The following is a 20,613-nucleotide window of genomic DNA, read 5'->3' on the forward strand; positions in this document are numbered from 1 at the left end:
CCCGCACCCGCCCTCCCCCCCCCCCTTTATTTCCCCCCTCCCCCCTCCCTTCCCCAAGGCATTTAGTGCTTTTAAGGCATAGTTATAAAAACGCTGCCGAAGTGCCAACACACGGAGATGCGGGGGCAGGGAGAGGATATATTTTCCCGGGTCCGAAGCAGGCGTTGTTCCAGAAGGTGCAAGGAGGAAACGTGTCGTTTTTCATGAGAAATCCGGGGACGGGAACTGCCCTTGGAGCGGCCCCTGGGGCAGGCTCCAGCCTCTCTCCCGGGGCAGGCAGCGAGCTGGCCTCCGCCGCACCTGGCCGCTCACCGAGGGCACTTCAATTCCTCTTCTCCCGAGGCTTACGAAAACGGCATCCACCTCTCCGTCCCCGCCAAAGCTACACCCCCACACCACAAAAAAACCCGTCCCACCACATATCCCGGAGCACCACCTCTGCGCTCTGTCACGACGGGGCTCCGCGCTTCCCGCAGCCCCAGCTCGGTGATGGCGGCAGGTAACGCCGGGGACTGGGACGAAGATGTGCGGGTAGCAGCCCGCTCCCTACAGATGGACAGGGAAGGGCAGATTGTGCGAGCGGTGGATAGTGCCCACAGCTACTTGATAGTGGTACCTGAAAAAAAAAAAATCTCTACCCCTTTCTCTGGGAAAATATCAAATTAGAGACTGGCTGAAGAAGGAAGGAAAACTGCCTGCCGGGAAATATGCTGGACCCGAACTGGCCTTCCCTTCACCTTTGACTGGGTTCACAGGAAAGGTCTCTAAGCCGCTTCACAGCCCCGGCTGTCCAGTGTTGCACCGGTACCTCAGCCACTTATTAAACCCTCGCTCCTTCTCCCCTCCCCACCCCGGCGGGGGAAGGACCCACCGAATTGAGCTCTAAAATAGCCTCAGTAGAAAAGACAAGCGCGGGCCCACGATGCTGAAAACTTCATCTGAAGTGATTGCAATCTTGGGTTTGCTTTACTGCATCATGTACTCCTTTAACGAGGAAGCACGAAAGATCTTTTCTGTAATTCGTGCCTTTTCGAAATAGTTTACTATCTCTCTCGCCTGTGTTTTAAAACTTATCAATGTGCGAAAGGACCAAGGAATTCAACACTTTAAAGCTCACACTTTGGGCGAAACCCGCCCGCTTTCCCAATATCCATAGGAACGCATGCATATAAGGCTCATTTCTTTTTCTTTTCATTACCTAAGAACTAAAAAAAATACTTTCTTTTGGAAACAGTATTGTTTTTTAATTATAATATTTCAGGAGATTTAAAATAAAGGTCTGTTTTAACCACTTTGCAGAAACACACATACCCCCAACCCCAAATACACACACAGCGGCAGACTGGTTGAGATATGTTTCATAGCAGACAAATCCTCTTTTAGGCCCGTTTCTGATGTGAGAGGGTTCCAGTTTTAAGTTTCTCTGTTTTCCATTCCCTCTACAAAAACAACTGTCGATAGTATTTCTTTCTCTGTTTAACTCTAGGACAAATCTTCTGAGCTGTTTGATAAAGAACACAGTTTCTTAATTTTACAGCTTCAGAGAACAAGACTGCAGCTACCGACATATCAGTCAAATAGATTAAAGAAGATCCTTTACTTGAGGGTATGAGCCCCTGAAATTACCTCGCTTTAAACCTCTCAGGGAGCCGGGGCAAGGAGGGAGGGAAGTGAGGGATTACTTTTTCCAAGGTCCCTGGAGAAATGAGAATAGGTTGCAGAGGGGAAATGTCCTTTTTATTTGTCCTCCCTTGCAATTCTCCCCTCACCCCTCCCCGAAAGCTTGTGCCTGTCTGAAAACAGATTTTTCTGTCCAAAACGGGCCTGGAACTCCCTCCTGTGTTGGGATGAGGTCTTGGGGGACCTGGGGTGGAGTTAGACCTGCTTGCTTATTTCATATTCATTAGAAATGGGAGGTTGCACAAGAAGTCCTGCTGAGCTTCAAGTTATAAGAGCAACTTTGGGTTCCTCTTTCAAGACAAATCAAAGGCTCAGAGGCAAAGCAGCTCCCTAAGCACTGAACGCCTCTTCCTCTCTCCTTCCTTTCCTCCCATTCACTCACTCTCCCCCCCCTTGCTCACAGTCCAGCCTCCGTCTAGGGAAGAGGTTCTCAAACAATCTTAGATGATTATGGATTTTCTGAGCGAGAAGTTTGCCCTGAAAAGCCAGCCAAACAAGAACAGTGACTTTTATATGGGAGCAGGAGGCAGTTTGGAGCACGTTATGGAAACTTTGGACAATGAGTCCTTTTACAGCAAAACGTCAGGCAGCAAATGCGTGCAGGCCTTCAACCCTCTACAAAGAGCTGAGCATCATGTGAGATTGGAGAAGACATCACCCTGCCAGGACAACAGTGGTGAGTCGTCATCCCAGGGTTATTGTCACTCCTGGAGATGTACGGGGGAGGACAGGGATTCTCCTGCCCAGAGAGACCAAAGGCAGCTGTGCAGCCTTCTGATCTGGGCATGCGAGGGGTTGTCAGGTCGTAGTAAAATAACAATAACAATACCACTGTTATAAAACTACTACCATTACTACTAAAAAAAAACTGCCGGGAGAAGGCAAATGCCTACTTTGAGAGCTCTTTTCCTTGCAGTGCAGCTCTTCAGCTACTGCCTTCCCCACCGTCCCCGGCCCGGGTCGCCCCGGCTGGCTGAGAACGCAGCTTCCAGCACGCCGGCACAGCCCGCCGTGCCCGGGGGCAAGCCCGCCCGGGGGAGCGATGGGCCGGCGGGTCCCGGAGGATGCTGCAGGCCGCCCCCGGTACCCTCCCGGCACACGCTGGCCACCCCCGGCACCCCCCTGACCGGCCCATGGTCCCCCTCTGACCGCTCCCCGGCCACCCCCGCCCCCGCTGCGAGCCGCGGCGTTTGCCCCCCGCAAACTGCCGGGAAAAAGCACGGCCGGATGTCGGTGTCGGAGGGAGCCCGGACACGGCCGGGTCCCCGGTGCCGATCCGGGGAGGGAGCGGAAGGTCTCTTGGTCATCTTCGCTTTTCTTCGAATATCGTCTGCGACGGCAGCGGGGTTCCTCTGTGTTTCCAGAGGATGCGTAAAGGGCGAATCTCCCGAAAACCACGTCGTTCATTCAAAGAGTAGAGTTATACATTTATCAAATATTAAGATTTTCTAGCTTATAGGCAAGGAGAATGAATGCGGAATATTTTCTTTTTAAAACTTTTCAAATCTTCTAATCATTCCAACATGATGAAAATCGCTATAGGAAAAAAAAAAAAAAAATAAAAATCCTGGAAAAAATTGGAAAACACGTTAAGATCAACTGGCAATAAAAAGAATAACAATATTATGCTTTTTGACTTCATATAGTCATTGAAGTATATATATAAAAAATCTATTCTGAGAAAGTTTTTTCTTTTGTACCAAAAAAAAGTAGGGAATATTTATAGATTTCTTCAAGTGTAATATAAAAAGGAAAAACCTATAGAAAATTCATTTATACATTAGAGTTTTTCTTAATTAGCTAATTTATTGTGTGCCTCGAGGGTTTTGGGGCATTTCCTGTCATTGCATGTTTTGACGGTAAGTGTCTAAAAATTGTGTTTCATTACAATCAGCTCGAATTGAAAGAAAAGAAATTACTGAGAATGTGAGAAAATCTCAAAGCAAGCTTATTGTTACATATCATCTTCATAAGTTTTAATTTTTATAGAGTTTGAATCTCTTAGAAAAGAAAAAAAAAGTTTGAATTCTTTAGCTTATCTCATTACTTTTCCAATTATGTCCGATAAGTAAAAAATATCGAAAAGTAGGACATATTTTAATTTCTTATTAAGCAGCTACTGCAGAATATTTCTTATCTTTACCACTCAAGTTTTACCTAAAGACAAATAATTCCTGCAATCCTTTTACAAAATATATGAAACTATTTCCTTTAATAAGTTAATATTTTGCAGAAATGTCCTGTATTTTGTAACCTTAACAAACCTCGTTGGAAACAATTCCACTTCAACAAATCCAAAAAAAAGGTATATGGAATTTATTGAATTTTAAAAAGTGAATTTAATTTTGGTTTCATTTACTTTTAGATTTGTCAGTTTACAGCTATAAAGTTTAATTCACTGTTAGTTTGTATTTTCATAGAAATAGAGGTTTTTACATTTGCTTCCAAGTTTAAAGGCACAGTTGTCAATAGCTTTGTGCCTTCTTCTATGGAAAATCTGTTTGGGCCTAAGATTCCTTATCTGTACAACTCTAGCTGATGCTGATTTCATGGATTGTTAACTACTTTAAAACGGCAGTAGCAGCAGAGTGAAAATACCCCAAGTCTCTTGCACAGTCTCCTTACTCTGTAAATTTTCAGATGATATTTTCAGATATAATTCTCAGTTAAAATTCAATGTGATTAAGCACTTTTATTCTATCTGTAGTTGATACTACAAATTCCTGTTCCATGATCCCATATAGAAATAACACTGTCAGGGTGGAATCTTGTTACTTGTGAAACTATTTTATATGAACTTCTGAATCTAAACGCCTCTCCTTTCCCCTTGATAATTTATTAACCAGCTGTTAACCCACCTTGCATGCAGTGAACTATGGGATTACTAAAGTGGAAGGACAGCCTCTTCACACAGAGCTGAGCAGGCCCATGGATAATTGCAACAATCTCAGGATGTCTCCAGTGAAAGGGCTGCAGGAGAAGGGGGACCTGGATGAACTTGGTGATAAGTGTGACAGCAATGTCTCCAGCAGTAAGAAGAGGAGACACAGAACAACTTTCACGAGTTTGCAGCTGGAGGAACTGGAGAAAGTATTCCAGAAAACTCACTACCCTGATGTCTATGTGAGAGAACAGCTAGCTCTCAGAACAGAGCTCACTGAGGCCAGAGTCCAGGTAGGAACTATATTTCAGCATTTCTATGACAAATTGTGCATTGTAGGAATGAGTAAATTACACTCTTGGGGATTGTACAAAAGCCCATAAAGCTAATTTGCCTCATTTCTTTATGGACATGAGCTGTTATGCTGTAGTGCTAAAATAACTTGTTATTTTTTAAAATAGCTTGTGTTGCAGTTCTGAACACTTGTTTAAAGGATTAGAAAACAACATCAATAGTAAAGCTGTCTTGATCTCTTGTAGAATTCCAGGCAGTGAAAACATAAATTGCTACCTGTAAAGATCCCACTAAAGACTTGTATTTCAGACTGATGACAATGCAGAACTCACATGCAGAGGATTTGTGCTATATGCCATGAAAATTACAGTCTATAAATTCCTTCTTTTTATCCAAAGAGTGCGCAGTGAAACTGCACATATAAAAATGTGTATAAATATCTATATATCTCTATACCTATATTTACATAGATATGAGTGTTTGTGTGTTTTGTGCCTGTATAAAACAAGGACATAATCCTTTCATTTTTTTCTATATGGAATGATCTTAGAAATCCCAAAATTAGGAGGTACAATTTCTGGTTTTTAAGCTTTCATAACTGATGAAGAACAAAACAGACTGGTGACAACATAGTACATTTTTTGAGTATCATAACTGCATACAAATGGGATTCATTCAGTATATGCTCATATAGTAATCTCAAAAATATTTATGTCTTTTGATGTGCAATGGTGAGAAAAGAAGCTAAATACCCAGGAAATGCAGCCTTTCCCTTTTTTAGAGGTCTTCTGTTAGAAAAGGGTGTGAGACACATTTTGACACTTTATCTTAGTTTTAGATATCTTCCCTGTTCTGGTAATAATCATTATTTCAAATTTGAGAATAACAGTCCTGTTGATTCTTATTGACTGGGATTAATTTTTTTAATTTAGTGACTTGAATATGATAACAACTTCACAACTTGTAATTAAACACATACTCATGCATATAGAGAAATAGACATCAGTGCACATGCATACAAACCAAAATTAAATGAGAAACACTTTCAGAAAGAAAGTCAGCTAATTAATTTTATAAAGAAATGTTCTTTTCATGTCTATTTAAGCAGGCATCACATTTGCTGTTGTCATCAGAAAACAGAGTCCAAAACTCTGTGTTTGGTTATGTGATATCAGCAATGCTGATGGAAATTTGTTTCAGTGGCTTTTAACTCTTTAGGCTCTGGGCAATCCCTCTCCTGAATTTGGTACAGCTTTTCAAGTATGACTTCTGTTCACTGAAATTTAATCTTGACTTAAAAAAAAGAAGGTAGCATAATGTTAAACACTGTTCTAACAAATGCATAATTCTAGAATATGGAGAACTACTTCAAGAACAAATTAACAATGAGAACAGGAAGAGGAATATTAAACTAAAGCATGTAATCTGACTTTTTATCACATTTTTTTCTAAGATTTAGAGATTTTGCATGGTAAGAGTATTAAAAAGATAGTAAATGAAAAATATATATCTATATCAGACTTTCACAAAGTATCTATTTCTATTTTATTTAAACATGTTCTTACCTTTCTTAAAAGATAACTGATCTTTGAATTTCTTATATGCTAAAATGAAAAGATATGTTGATAATTTCTATCCAGAGTAGCAAGAGTATTCCGTCACAAGATTAAGCAATTTGCAAGGCCTTACGTCATTAAAGGCAAGCATCTGGCAATTCAAGGATAACAAGCAGCAGATTTCTACATTGCTTTGTGGAGGCAAATGGTTACTTTATCTCTGCCAAGAGTAAGTTTCTAGTAAAGTAGTGTAAACAGAAACATTTTGAGGAATTGTCAAAGGAAAAAAATATGTGCTTTTTCTCATTGATTTCTATGAATTCAAGCAAATTGTTTGATTTAGTGTAGCAGAGTGATCAGCTGGATACCATACCCACAGTTCCCTTCACCACCATTTCATCAACATACAATATAATATTTGTCCTGCACACATGCAGAGAGAGCAAACCTGAACCTAATTTATCAAAGTTGTTCTCTTTCCTGCTGCATGTCAGACCAGTAATTGGTGCCCATTTTAAGAAGATTGTCAAGGTCTTTTTTCAAGGAAAGAACTTCATGACTAAATTTCCTTATTGTGTCCTTGATGCCGCCTGTGAAGACAGGAGAGTTTCTTTTTTTTTTGCCTTCCCTTTTCTTTTTGCTGAACCTCAGGCATCATAAATAACACAGATTTACCACCAAGGTTCCTAACAATATATGCTCAGGACTTATATGCATGAGCCTTGGTTTGATTGCTGAATCTTTTAAAAGATTGCACATACTACACCTGTCACAAATCCTTGGGAATCAAAATGAGCAAAATTATGCCCTGGTTGCTTAAGCAGCATCAAAAGACGGTTGAGTTCTCCAAAGATCAAGGCAAGAATGGAACTCTAAACCAAACAGTGTTTTTTTAAATATCCCACAATATGGAATCAGAAAATATCCCTCAAAATACAGGAAGTATCTATAAAAAAACACCATTCCTGTATGTATATATCAAAATGAATTAATGATCAATTTAACAGGATGACTAACCAAGGCCATTGTTTACTTTAAAAAATAAATGGTTCAGTTAAAAGTGTGAATCCTTAAAAATGTCTCAGTAATCTTGCTTACACCAGAACAATAATGACTGGTTGGATATTACTCTTATATTATGTCACTTTTCTTAGCAGTCCCCTTTATTCATCAGGATAATTCCTAACCAGTCCCAATTAAGCTATCTGAAAGACAAAAGTAAATTATTAAAACCATGGGACTATGACAGTTATCGGTAACAGAAAGAAATGGGCATAAAATGGGTTTTTGATATAATACTTGACACTCAAAATATTACAGAACAGACCAAGAAGTATAAAGAAATTTATGCATAAAATCTAAATTATTCCATAGTCTAAAATGCAGTTCTTTCATCTTCCATTATAAGAAACAGATATCCCCTAACACCAATGTGAAAAAAAATTCACAATATTTAAAAACTGTCTGTGACATGGTGACTTCTTTATTATTTTCCTGGCCTTTTAGCCTTCCTTATAGGAACCTTTCCTGCTGTGCAGACCAGTGTTCTTGTGCCAATTTTTCTTGCTTTTTTTTAACCACACTTGATAAAGATTATGGACACTTCTAGGAGGCAGATTATGGGTAGTCATAGCAAGTCAGTGGTCATGGGAATTTAAGAGAATGTTTCTTTACTTGCTACTGACTGATCTTTCTCAGGCTGTTTGTAGGTGTTTGGGGTGGTGGTTTGTTTGTTTTTTTTTTTTTTTTTTTTTTTTTTTTTTTTTTTTTTTTTTTGAGATAATAGAAATGAAAAAAATTATGTACATTTAAAATAGCCAGCAATAAGTTAAGCAGGTGTGACATTTACAAGGTTGAAACAATAAAAAATTATTTTTCAGGTAAAGAACTTCTCTTTAGTAGATAAACAAGAATTTTCAAAGCCATGATCCAAAATCTCTTATTTTCCTAAAACCCTTTGCACAGCATATAACTTTGTTTACCCTGATGACTCTTTCCTTGTATACTATAGGTTTGGTTCCAGAATCGAAGAGCAAAATGGAGAAAAAGAGAACGCTATGGTCAGATCCAGCAAGCTAAGAGCCACTTTGCTGCCACCTATGATATATCTGTTCTTCCAAGGACTGACAGCTACCCTCAGGTATGGTAAAGACTAAGCAGTACTTTGGTTCTACATTTGGCAGCTGCCTTAACAGCTCTGGTTTTGCACACTTTGCTGAGATGAAGTATAAACTATCTGATCTCTAGACAGCTTCCTTTTTCTGTGTTAAACATGTACCATTTCTTTATGGACCTCAACAGACCATTAAATACAACAAGTCTCCTACCAGCATGAAACTGTAATATAACCATGAAGAATCAGAGCTGAATGTATATCACTGGGGGAGAGAGGCAGAGGGACAGGACAGATCTCTCAGGCTGCTGTAGTTGTTTTAATTTTTTTTTTTTTTTCTCTTTCAGTCCCCTGTTAGTAAATAGTAAGGTATACTGCGTGATAAGGTCATAATCTTCTGTCTCTGTTCACCAGTCCTTTGGTTTACTGTGCTTTGCCTCACTCTCTGCGATTGTCTCCTTGCTTATTTTAGCACATTGAATATTTTATTCTGGAGCAATTTTTTTTCATGTCTCAGGCTTCACATTGCCTTTACCACATAATAATAAAAAAAGCACCATACAAAGCAAAAAATCTTGCACTACTAGTGTTCTGGTGCTCTTTAGCTTCATTAGGTAGCGGGGTCTCTGCCAACCTTAAGAATATGTTCATATTCTATGTGAGCTGGCTTTGGTCATACTCTAAATTGGCTGAATGAAGAGTTCCTCAAGGCTGGGGAAGAGTGGCTGGAAACTGACCCAGCAGAGAAGGGCCTGTGGGTGCTGGTTGGCAGCAGCTGAACATTAGCCAACCCTTTCCCAGGTGGCCAAGAAGGCCAGTGGATCCTGGCATGTAGCACAGGACCAGGGCAGTGATTTTGCACCTGCGCTTGGCAGTAGTGAGGCCACACCTCAAATCCTGCATCCAATTCTGGCCCCCTCACTAGGGGAAGGACATTGAGGGGCTGAAGAACGCCCAGAGAAGGGCAACAGAGATAGAGAAGGGTCTGGAACACAGGAGGAACAGCTGAAGGAGCTGGGGTTGTTTTGCCTTGAGAAAAGGAGGTGCAGGGTTGTCCTATCACTCTCTACAATTGCATGAAATGAGACTGTAGCAAGATGGTCTCTTCTCCCAAGGAACAAGTGACAGATCAAGAGGACAAAACCTCAAGCTGAGCTGAGGGAGGCTCAGGTCAGACACCAGGAAGAATTTTTTCACTGAAATGGTGGTTAAACATTGTAGTGGTGGAGTCACCATCCCTGGAAGTGTTCAGGAATTTACTGGAAATGGCAATTAGTGCTATGCTTTCGTTGGCATGGCAGTGTTTGGTCAAATGTTGGACCCGATGATCTTGGAAGTCTTTTCCAACCTTAGCGAATCTGTGATTCTATGAATGTGATTAGCTATGAATCAGGGGTCTTCCACTGATGTGTCATCTACTCAGTTTAATGTGCTTTGCCTCCAAAGATGTTGCATATTACTGGGTTTGGTCCCTGGGCCAGAGCTCAGAACATGAGCACAACCATTTCAGCTGTGCTGGCACTTGTAAGTCTGTCTGGTTTTATTTTAAAATGTAGCAGGACAGTAACCCAAATTGCATTAGCAACCACTGCATGGCTCTGTGTTTAGGTAGGTGGACATGATCTTAGGTAGGTAGCCCCAGGTATGTCACAAAGACACAGATACACATTCACTCACAGATCTCATTCAAGGCGTTCGACTCTCCTTTTAAGGTCTTTCTGACTTACCTATACCATCACAACAAGTGATACAAGGACCAGTGCTAAAGCATTGGGATTTCTAGACAAAATTTGTGTCTGCCAGCTTATCTTGTATTTTTAGTGGGATTTCATCCACATATTTTCCTAAATGAACAAAGTTTTATTAAGATAATGGAATAAGTCATCAGTAAGAATTTAAAATGATTGTCCTAAAATTAATGTTTTTCAAAAATCCCACATTTTTAAACTATAGGATAATGTCATCTGTAAAATGCTAACCCAATAAAATATCTGTTCTGTACTTTCAGATTGTTAAAAAGATTAATACACTGCATTTCTCTTTATATTTTTGTCAAAAAATATCCGCTAGACAGATGACACAACTAAGCTACAGCCTGACAAATATTTCCATCATTAATTAATAGATTCTTAGAAACAGAAGATTGAAATGCAAGTGATGGACCCCTAATCTTAGATCAAGCATCTCTAAAATGTGTAGAAATACAAAATGTGTACTCATTCACAAACACTAATGCAACATGCTCACCTGAGATCTACAACCACAGACTAACAGACTGTGGTAAGGTAAACAGAGAGGCACAAATGTGTAATCAAGTCTGGTCACCTGCATGAGAATGCTGTGTTGTGCTCTTCTGTACTTCAAGAACAGGAACACAGAGCTAAATGAAGCTGTGAGTGCACTTTATATTGGATGTTTCAGCTGAATGCTTGCACAAATAGCTTGGCTACATGATAAAAACAGAGGTAGTCCACTCCTCAGAGAAAAAGTTGGCTACCTTTCTGTATATAGATATCCAGGCAATTATCACAGAACATGTAATAAAAAATCCTATTCTTTCTAACTTTGTGATAATTCATAGTTGTCACATTCTTAAATCCTCTCCTTCAGTAAAACCAGGTCTATCATATATATAACATTTCCAATGGGAACGCCTGAGACAATGAAAATCTGTTTTAAAATCTCAATGACTACTAATATCACTGCATTTAAATCTTTTGACCTAGATTGTTAAGTGCTTCACTTATGGAAAATACATATACAATGTCTGAAATATAAATTGCTACAAATTCATCAATCTATCCCACAACTTAGGCAGAAAAGATATTCAAAATAGTTTAATTTTAGTGTTATAAATTGATTTCCCCAAAATTCCTTTATTTCTTTGTTGTTAATGTAAGAAAAGAAAACTAATATCCTTTTTCCTTTATTTTTATTCCCATGCCACACCACCACAGGCACTTGTGACAATGAAATAGGCAAATATTAGACAAGCTTTTCCCATACTTTTAAATAAATAGGTTTTTTGTGGATTGTGGAACACAGATCACTAGATCTTATTTTAAAATTAACATGGAGAAAAACAGGCTCCCTGTTGCTGAAAAAAAAGTAGGTTGAATGTTGAAAAAGGATGAATCAAGCTGAGAAGTTTACAGCTTTATAGCAGAAAGAGCAGGAACAAATATGAATTTCTGGTGTGAATTATAAGGATTTGCAGCATGCAGATTTTCTGTTTTGAGTCCAGCCATGGATATGTTGAGAAAACACATCTTGGTTGCATTCCAACAGAAGCATCAGTCTCTTGCATTCAACAGAGGGTGTCGTGGAGACTTCTGCTTAGTCTCTTCACCAATGACCTTCGCCAATACAAGTTAGGAACATTATGCTCCTATGCATTGTGTGACTTCATAAACCTGAAAGGTTTTTCCTGTAAGAAAATTAATTTTTCAACTCATTTCAGAGAGAAGGTTGGTTCTGAATCAGAGAAAAATTTAGGCTGAAAGTAACCTCTGAAGATGGTCTGGTGCAACACCTGTATCTATAATCCAGTCTAATTTTCCTATTAAATTCTACATCTTCATCTTCATAATAATAACAATTTAGATTTTTTGGTAGATCATAATTCGTTGCTTTGCTCTGCTCTTTCAGTCTAAACTTAATTATTTCTATAGTATATTGACTTTATTTTATTTTATTTATTTATTTTTTAATTTTCTTTTTTTAATTGCTCTCCTACCTGCCAAGAAATTGAATATCTCTTAAACTGGCCAAATTATGTATGCATATATCTTCCATTAATTATACTGTCAAAACCTGGGTTACAGAGGAGGGCAGTTTGTACAAAATTCTAGGACAATCATCTGTTATTTAGATTTTTTTTCCAAGGCTTTATCAACATTATGCTGAAAATCAGATTTTTCTAAGAAAATTTTATGTGCAGTGATTTTCATTTATTTTAGCAAAAGTTTTGAGTTTCATTAGTTTCAGTGTTTGAATTTTGAGGTTCTCTTGCAGATGCAACACATTGTTATCTAAGTCATCTTAAGTGCACTCAGGAAAACACATATCCTTGACAGTTGTAGTTTAATTACCAATATCTTACTGATGGTATGAGACTGAAGATGACACATCTTAACATCAGTGGGGAAAAGAATGCAGATTCCCTTCATGGGGAAGTTTACTTCATTTCACAAGAGCGAATGTTAGTAAACAAGTCATACTTGATTAGGTCACTTAAATACAGTGTAGAGTGTTATTAAATGTGCCTTAGGATATCTGAGACACTGTTGAAGTGTTGATGAACAGAATTTAAAAGAAGGATCCATCCTTCATTTTAGGCAGCCGTGGTCAGATAAGTATTAGTATTTGTGTTTAGGAAATTTAACTAAAGGGACTTTTATGCCAGACATGGGCTCCCTTTACAGCTGTCAGAAATCTGATCAATTAAATTTTTTTATTCCTAAAATATAAGGTGTAAAACAGGTAAGATCATCACTCAGTGGTGGTGGGTTTTTTTGTTTGTTTGTAACAGGTAAGATGATCACTCAGTGGTGGTGGGTTTTTTTGTTTGTTTGTTTCTTGTGTTTTTTTAATTTTAATTATTCCTTTTTTTATTATTATTATTCTGATACCTGGTTCAGCAGCAGTCATCTATAGTTATCTTACACAGATGTATAAATGATTTGTTGAAAGAGATACAATTAAAAGCCTGTTTAGGTTTGTTTTTCTCTTACCTTATTGGTCTTTATTTGACTCCTTCTGCCACCCTGTGTTAGCGAGAAGACTCCTGTTACATAGGGTACTTGACCTCATCAGATTCAATGATTGCCTATGAGAACTAACAGGAAAACCTGAGACCAAGTTACATTTTGCCCCCTCCTTTTTTACACACACAAGAGCTAATACTATAATCACACAGACTTCCAGTTTTCCCTGTGGGAAACAAATTGATAAAGCTGCTATTTTCATAAATAAGTGTTTCAGTATTAAATAAATATTAAATTGTATCATTGAAAGGCAGATAAAAAAGGTCAACATTTTTCTCCACCTAGGCTCTTTTCTTTCTTTCCTCCTTCTTACTTTTTCTTTGAATCACGTTCATTTGTTGCAATTTTTCTTCTAAGTTCTTTCAAAAGGATTAATTTTGTCGCATCACTCTACTTTCCCGCCTAATCACATGTAAAGTGTTGGGTTTTTTTTTTTTTTTAATTTAATTTAATTTTATTTTATTTTATTGAAAATGCAGGCAAGATTTGGATAGGAGAGAATCCAATTTTTTGTTTCAGTTGAAAAAACTCAATCTAGTGCAGATGGGCAACCTAAGACAACATAAACTTTTCAAAAGTATGGGGACCTGTGATATAGAAAGTGTAGAAAGAAAGGAAAATGTTGAAATCTCAGAAACAGAAGGAGAAGTCTGAAGTTTTCATTCTGTCTGCCAGAATGATAAATCAAATTAATATGTTGAATGGCATGGCATCACATGATGTATTGGCAGTCAAAAAGTGTAGATGTGGTATCAGCATACATGTGTTAAGTACTAAAGTCCTTGGATCATCATTATAGTTTGCTCTAGCCTTAGTAGAAATGGCTAATTCTCATTAGCAATAATCAAAGTTATATGCTCCAATTAAATGTTCATATGGAATGTATTAGACAGTACATGTTATATGACCTAAATTTTAACTGTAGTAGACATAAATGACAGTTAATCACAATAGTTCATTAAGGCAGTGGGTACACTGATTAGCAGGAGTAGATGTGGCAGACCTATCCGAGCTAGTTTCAGAGAAGTTTTATCACACACTCATGCTCTCTAGTTATGACAGCATGGAGCTCACAGGTCTTGCTATGGCTCATCTTCCAACAAGAGTGAAGTGTCATTTTAATCTCTCTGGGTGGTGTCTGTTCCACACAAAGTAGTTTATGCACTGCATTTTTATTTTTTCTTGGTAATAAACCACTGCTGTATGTGGTCCTTCTTATAGTCTCAACATTCAGTTTGCTGCTCTGTGGGGATTTTTTGTGAAATGTATTTCTTTAAGTGTGTGTGACTTTACTGGGACTTAGTAATACATCACATTCTTTTTTTCCCCTAAGATACATAAAAAATTTAATGGTATTTTTCAAAATATGAAATATTGTATTTAACTGAATATTAAAATTATATATTTATAATATATAATATAATTAATCCATATTGTAACTGGCCTCAAGATTGCAGTAGGGAGAATTTACAATTTACAAAATATCCCGTACAAGAATGAAAGCTTGATGACTTTCAAATCCTACATTATTTTGAAGCTTAGCAAACTTGTTTAAGTGTGGAATCTAATGGTTAGATCTTTATTTTGTTCACCATGTGTAAGTCAAATGTGGACTGAAGGGGTTGTCCTGGTTTAGAGATAAATTTGGGAGAAAACCCCTGAATAGGATCCCTCCGGGAAGCAAACTCAAGTGGCCCCTCCCTCCAACCGGTCCAGTAAAAAAACTTCTTAGGAGAAAAGCGGAAAAAACCTATTTTACTTAACAAACAAAATGCATACAAGTATAAAGAATGAATAATATGAAACAAAAACCTCTCGTTCTGGAGTGAGATGGCAAATTGAGGAAGTTCTTGCCGTGGATGGAGCTCGGCTCTCTCTCAGTCTCTCATCAGTCCCAGTCTCTCCGGCGCTGCTGGAAAATGCCGAGCTCCAGGCCCCGGTGGGCTGCAGGTGCAAGCCCCCAGTGACCCCCTGGGTTTTCTGTCCAGAGCAGGTTTAAACAGTCCCAAGAAAAAGGAAAAAAAAAAAACAGCCCAGGGAACTTCTCTGCCCTAGCTAGCTGAAACTAACTAAAAGAAAAAAAAAATCTCTGTCCTGCAATCTCTCCAAGCCTCCGCTGAACACCCCGTCTGGAGAAGAATGTGGAGGAGTCAGGCAGTTTTCTCAAAACAAACTCTGTGCTTCTCCTTGCTCTTAGAACCAGTCTTAATAGCACAGGACTCAATATACAGCACAAACAGAGCAGACGATTGGGGATACAAGCATCATAAAGTTACCCTAGGACTTTATGATCTATCTATCATGTTTTAAATTTGTAGCATTAAACCTCTAAGTAACATGTGCTAATTAGAATTATTTATATCTGAAAATTGTGTCTCGATATAAATGCAAAAATGTGGTGAGGGTGGTGAAGCACTGGGATAAGTTGCTCATAGAAAATAATGAACCCCTGCAGCTGGAGCGGCTCAAAACATGTCTGGATGGGCCCTGTGTAGCCATATCTAAATTCAAGAGCAGCTGCAAGCAAGGGTTTAGAAAAATAATCCCAGAGGCTCTTTTCAGTTTAATTTTTTTTCTGAGAATCTTCAAGCTTGGGAAGTACAGACAAATTTCTACCTGTGTTTTGGATGTTCTAACAAGGCAACCAGGGAAAAAAAAAAAGTAGAAAGTTACAGACCAAATTAATTGTGCTGGAGTAGGAATGACCAACAGATACAAGTCGTGAGCTAGTAGTTTTGAGCAGTTTAACGGCTATTGCATTTAATCTCCTAAAAGTAGCTCCTTGTGCTAGCACAGATTTGATATTTTCTGGCGGTGCAAGGAAAGGAGTGAAAAAAATTTAGCAAATCAGTCTGACATTCACGTTTTCTATAATTACATAAATTCTTAACTTTTCATTTAGTATCACTCATTTTTGACAGAGTATATGTGCCATTTCTAATTACTTACTAGAGTAATTGTAATAACATTCAGCACATAAAACATTTATTATGTAATATAATAAGAACATCTCTTGATATCTAGAGATCTTAAGAGATTAGAACTTCTTTTTCCCATGTGAAGCACTAAAACAGGTGCACTCAAATAGAAGCTGTGTGTGCTTACAGGGATGTCTGCTGGAGATGGTCACTAGTATGGATAGGCAGGTGACTGAAATAACATGAGTCAAAAGTACGGTGATGGGAGAACAAAGCTAGGGAAGTGACAGTAAAACTCCCAGAAACAAATAATATTTATGTGATTTCTCCAGGAGCTGCATAGAAAGGCTGGAGCTCAGGGAGCTTGAAAGTTTAACAGAAAAAAAAGCAGTGACACCAAGCAGGATGACCAATTACCTCAGCTCATTTTCCTCTGCAGGGTCTAACCTGCAGAGGTCATGTGCCTAGGAAATTATATCATAACTACGTTAACAACCATAACTCTCCAGTTATGTGCTTGTCACAGCTATGGAATCCTGTTTCTTTTTCTATCAGGAAGGGTGTGTATGCATGTGTATGTGTGTATAAAACATACAGTAGGTAAATATATTGAAGGGCTCTAGTAATTTCACTGTAACCACAAGAGCAAAACTCAAGTTGTTTGTGATGTTAACAGAAACCAGAGATGTGTTGCATGTATGGCCTCATTCACAGTCTCTGAATTGCCTTTTATATAGTTCATGGATCACACGAGATTTTAAAAAGAAAAACATTTTCTTTAAATTCATGTACATGTACTTTTCCTTCTAACATACCAGAAGACTGTCTGATCATTTTGACTTATTGTGAAATATTACTGTATTTATTTTTAATACAGGATTACCTTCTGCACCTAAATTTCACTACAAGGTATTTATGTTGTAAATCCTTGTAAAGAAATGAAAATTTAATACTACATATGAAGTTACACAACCAAATAAAATGAATAGAAAATTGCTATGACTGAAACATTGTGTTGGAAAACATAACTACCTCATGAGAGAAGATGTAAAGCTATCCTACAATCTTGTGGCATTCCTGAAGTTAAGTTTAAAAATTTGGATTCATTTCTCTAAGGAAGAAAAAACCTAGGGCATTCATTTAAAAGTTTTAGAAATTAATATTTTGTTCCCATGTTTCTCTAAAATAGACATTGAAATATTATAGGGTTTGCAGCTAAATTCTGTTCTCATTTACACCTGTGCAATCTCACTGAACCTAAACTGAAAGAGATTTGTCTAGGATAAAAATATCAGTAAAATTGGTGGTACTAGACTTAGTTTACTGCAAACCAAACTACTTGAAATATGGAAAGAAAGAGTGATTTTGTGATTCCTCCAGACCACATAGGCTATTGGGCACTCTGTAACTGAGCTGCTGAACCCTTTGAAAACTTCATATCATGAATGTATTAAAGACAAACTTGTTCATGTTTGCATTTAAACTTTTTTTTTTTTAATTACAGCGCGGCCCCCCCCCCCCCCCCCCCCCCCCTTATATCTGTGCTGCTTGGGTGACTGCAGCATTTGGCATAGCATTTTTTAGAAATAAATTTCAGTAAGTCAGATAAATAAGACCTTGTTGCATGTAAATTAGCTTTGGAGATTATGAGCTCCTTCAGAAATAGCTCACGTATTACACACTGTGTAGATTAACTTGTTTCTCCCTGGGGAAAATTTATCTGTTTATAAGTCAAAACTGGCTCAGTTAAGTTAATTAAGGTGAAATAAGGCATCTGGGAATCATGTCAAACTGTAGAGACCCTCTCATGGGCTGATATTTGAGTCTTCTCAAAAGTGATTATGGGAGGAGGCAATGGGAAAGTTCTGAAACATTTTTTAGATTTCCTCATGTTGACTGCAGGAGGCCCATAAGAAGGAGGAAAAATCTTCTATATCCTTCCTCACACACCTTACTCCCTCCACGGCCTCCCAGCATACCACCTCCAATATGCAAGAGCAGAAGCCTGAGGTGTGCCCAGCTGTGTGGGTGTATGTGTTTGCCTGGAAAGGCACGTCCATAAGTGTGTGTGGAACTACAACTGCACATGCCCATGTCTGTGTAAACAAGCTCAGTGGACCCAGAGCTTGGGGAGATGTGTCGCTACCATGATTTTTCCCGAGGTTTTTGCAGGAAACCGAAACAGAGCATTTACTGGATTATTTTTGCTACTGGAATTCCCAAGGATCCTAGATTAGTTTGTCAACTCCTGATGACCTTGCTAATACAACAGTTTAAAATATTAACTTCTAAAATAAGACTATTTCATCCTTCTTATCTGCACTAGATCTCAGCTAGATGAGTTCAGTGAACCATCATTTATCGCTTTAGCTTGGTAGTGGTTTGGTGAGTATGCGCTGTTGCAAAGTGAAAAGACAGTGGGAGAAAACACAACTCATCAGCCTTAGAAACACGTTTTCACTCTCTGTGTGTGTATGTGCGTGTCTGTCATAATTCATTACTTCCCCTATCCGCTACTTTGACAGAAAAAATCACTCAGCTAGAGAAATAACCTTTACATCTTAAAGTCAAAATTCCTTTGTCTATGCATATGGAATCTGAATGTAAAATTAAGTTTGAAGTGGGAATTCATTTTTCAGTGCTAACTGAAGTGTAATTGAGTTACTCCAACATATCTCAGAGAACAAAGGCACATGGGCTCAACCACAGAGCATCAGGGCAAGGATTCACTGAACAGTCGAGATTTTTAGAGTGAAGACAAATTTAGCAAAGGAAAACAAAAAGGAAAGGATATAATTATTGGCTGACAAGATCTATACTGTTAATGGGGGCTAAAAATGTATTTCCTGATGTTATTTGTACATTTAAAAACCTCACCATTCAGGAAAGACTTATAGGTAAAATTGGAGAAGACATACAAAGCTGTATACTGTATAACATTGTGTGAAAATGAGGAATGACTGGGGAAGTTTGAGTATGTCAGAAATTACAACATATACCTGTAGTACTGATAGAGAGTAGAGAGTTTGGAAAAACAGTTGCTGAGTGTGAAGTTTGATCAAATCAAAGGGAACACAGCAGGAATGAAAGATCATGCAGTCTGAGATAACAAGAGCTGACTTATGTTAGGTCTTAAAAATCTTCCTGTCTCTTCATCTAGTAACAAACAAGTGAAAAATACCTATCCATAAATAGCATCTATATGTGGATGGAAGAAGGCCTGAGACTCAGGACGAAGCTTTAAGTGACTGCCAAGTATAGAAAGGATTATACTTCAAAGCTTGAATACATGGTTACTCCAGACATTGCTAGTAACCATAAAGTGTCCTAGTCTGTCATGCAACATTTTCCAGGGATGCACAATGCAGCTTGTTACAGCTGAATGTTAAAACAGAGATGCCTTCAAAGTATAGTTTCACATAAAAAGTTATCAAAAGAAATTTTATGTCAAAGCTATCTTTGAAATAAATTTCAGATTTCAAGACATTTCAAATAAATGTCTTGAATGTGTTATAATTCCTGTGTTTTAGGATTTCATTTGTTTTAAAGTAATTACGCAAGGCTTCTCATTATTAAATTTTTCAAATACTTGTTGATCTTTGTTGCTTGAGAAATCCAAATTGGTTTGTGTTGTTCACCCTTTTCCTACCATTACAGAGAGAATTCTAATGAGGAGAAGCATGTATGCTGAAAACCTCTATGATTTTGTACATTCTTTTGACAATTTTTCTCTGATGTCAGTTGCGTGTTTCCCTTAATTTTATTGATTAGCTGGGCTGATGGCATCCTGAGGTTCAACATTAGACACCATATATGGATCCACAGGGCAGATGGATGACAAAGTAAGGAACATGACTGATTAGCCCTTGCTCTTATGTGAACAATCTCTTATTGACTCGCGATCTCTTCATGCTATTTTCTAACATGATTGCAGAAAACTTGTTAAATACTTGTTATTTGTTTCAGAGGAGAACTAATTATGTGTGACGAAAAGCAAACCAAGCATTTCAGAAAACAAAAGATGAAGTATCTAACTTTAATTGTATTTGTTTTATATGTTCCAGATTCAGAACAATCTGTGGGCAGGGAACGCGGCCGGTGGTTCTGTGGTTACCTCCTGCATGCTGCCACGAGATACGTCCTCCTGTATGACACCTTACTCCCATTCACCCAGGACAGATTCTGGCTACACAGGCTTTTCAAACCACCAGAATCAATTCAGCCACATGCCCCTCAACAATTTTTTCACTGACTCACTGCTTTCTGGGACAACCAATGGACATGCTTTTGAAACCAAGCCAGAGTTTGAAAGGAGGTCCTCCAGCATTGCAGTTCTACGGATGAAAGCCAAGGAGCATGCTGCCAATATTTCTTGGGCCATGTAATATATCAGTACACTCTCTAA

General features: G+C 38.2%; 1 protein-coding gene across 1 annotated transcript; it reads left to right on the top strand.

Annotated features, from left to right (window-relative positions):
• The first annotated feature begins 2,124 nt into the window (after positions 1-2,124).
• ALX1 (ALX homeobox 1) lies at positions 2,125-20,593 on the top strand. The gene is made up of 4 exons (XM_040062812.1): positions 2,125-2,356; positions 4,550-4,854; positions 8,423-8,551; positions 20,273-20,593. Exons 1-4 carry the CDS (start codon positions 2,125-2,127, stop codon positions 20,591-20,593), a joined length of 987 nt encoding a protein of 328 aa, XP_039918746.1.
• Positions 20,594-20,613: the final 20 nt, after the last annotated feature.

Source organism: Hirundo rustica, chromosome 4 (assembly GCF_015227805.2).
Source record: "Hirundo rustica isolate bHirRus1 chromosome 4, bHirRus1.pri.v3, whole genome shotgun sequence".
NCBI classification, from domain to species: domain Eukaryota; kingdom Metazoa; phylum Chordata; class Aves; order Passeriformes; family Hirundinidae; genus Hirundo; species Hirundo rustica.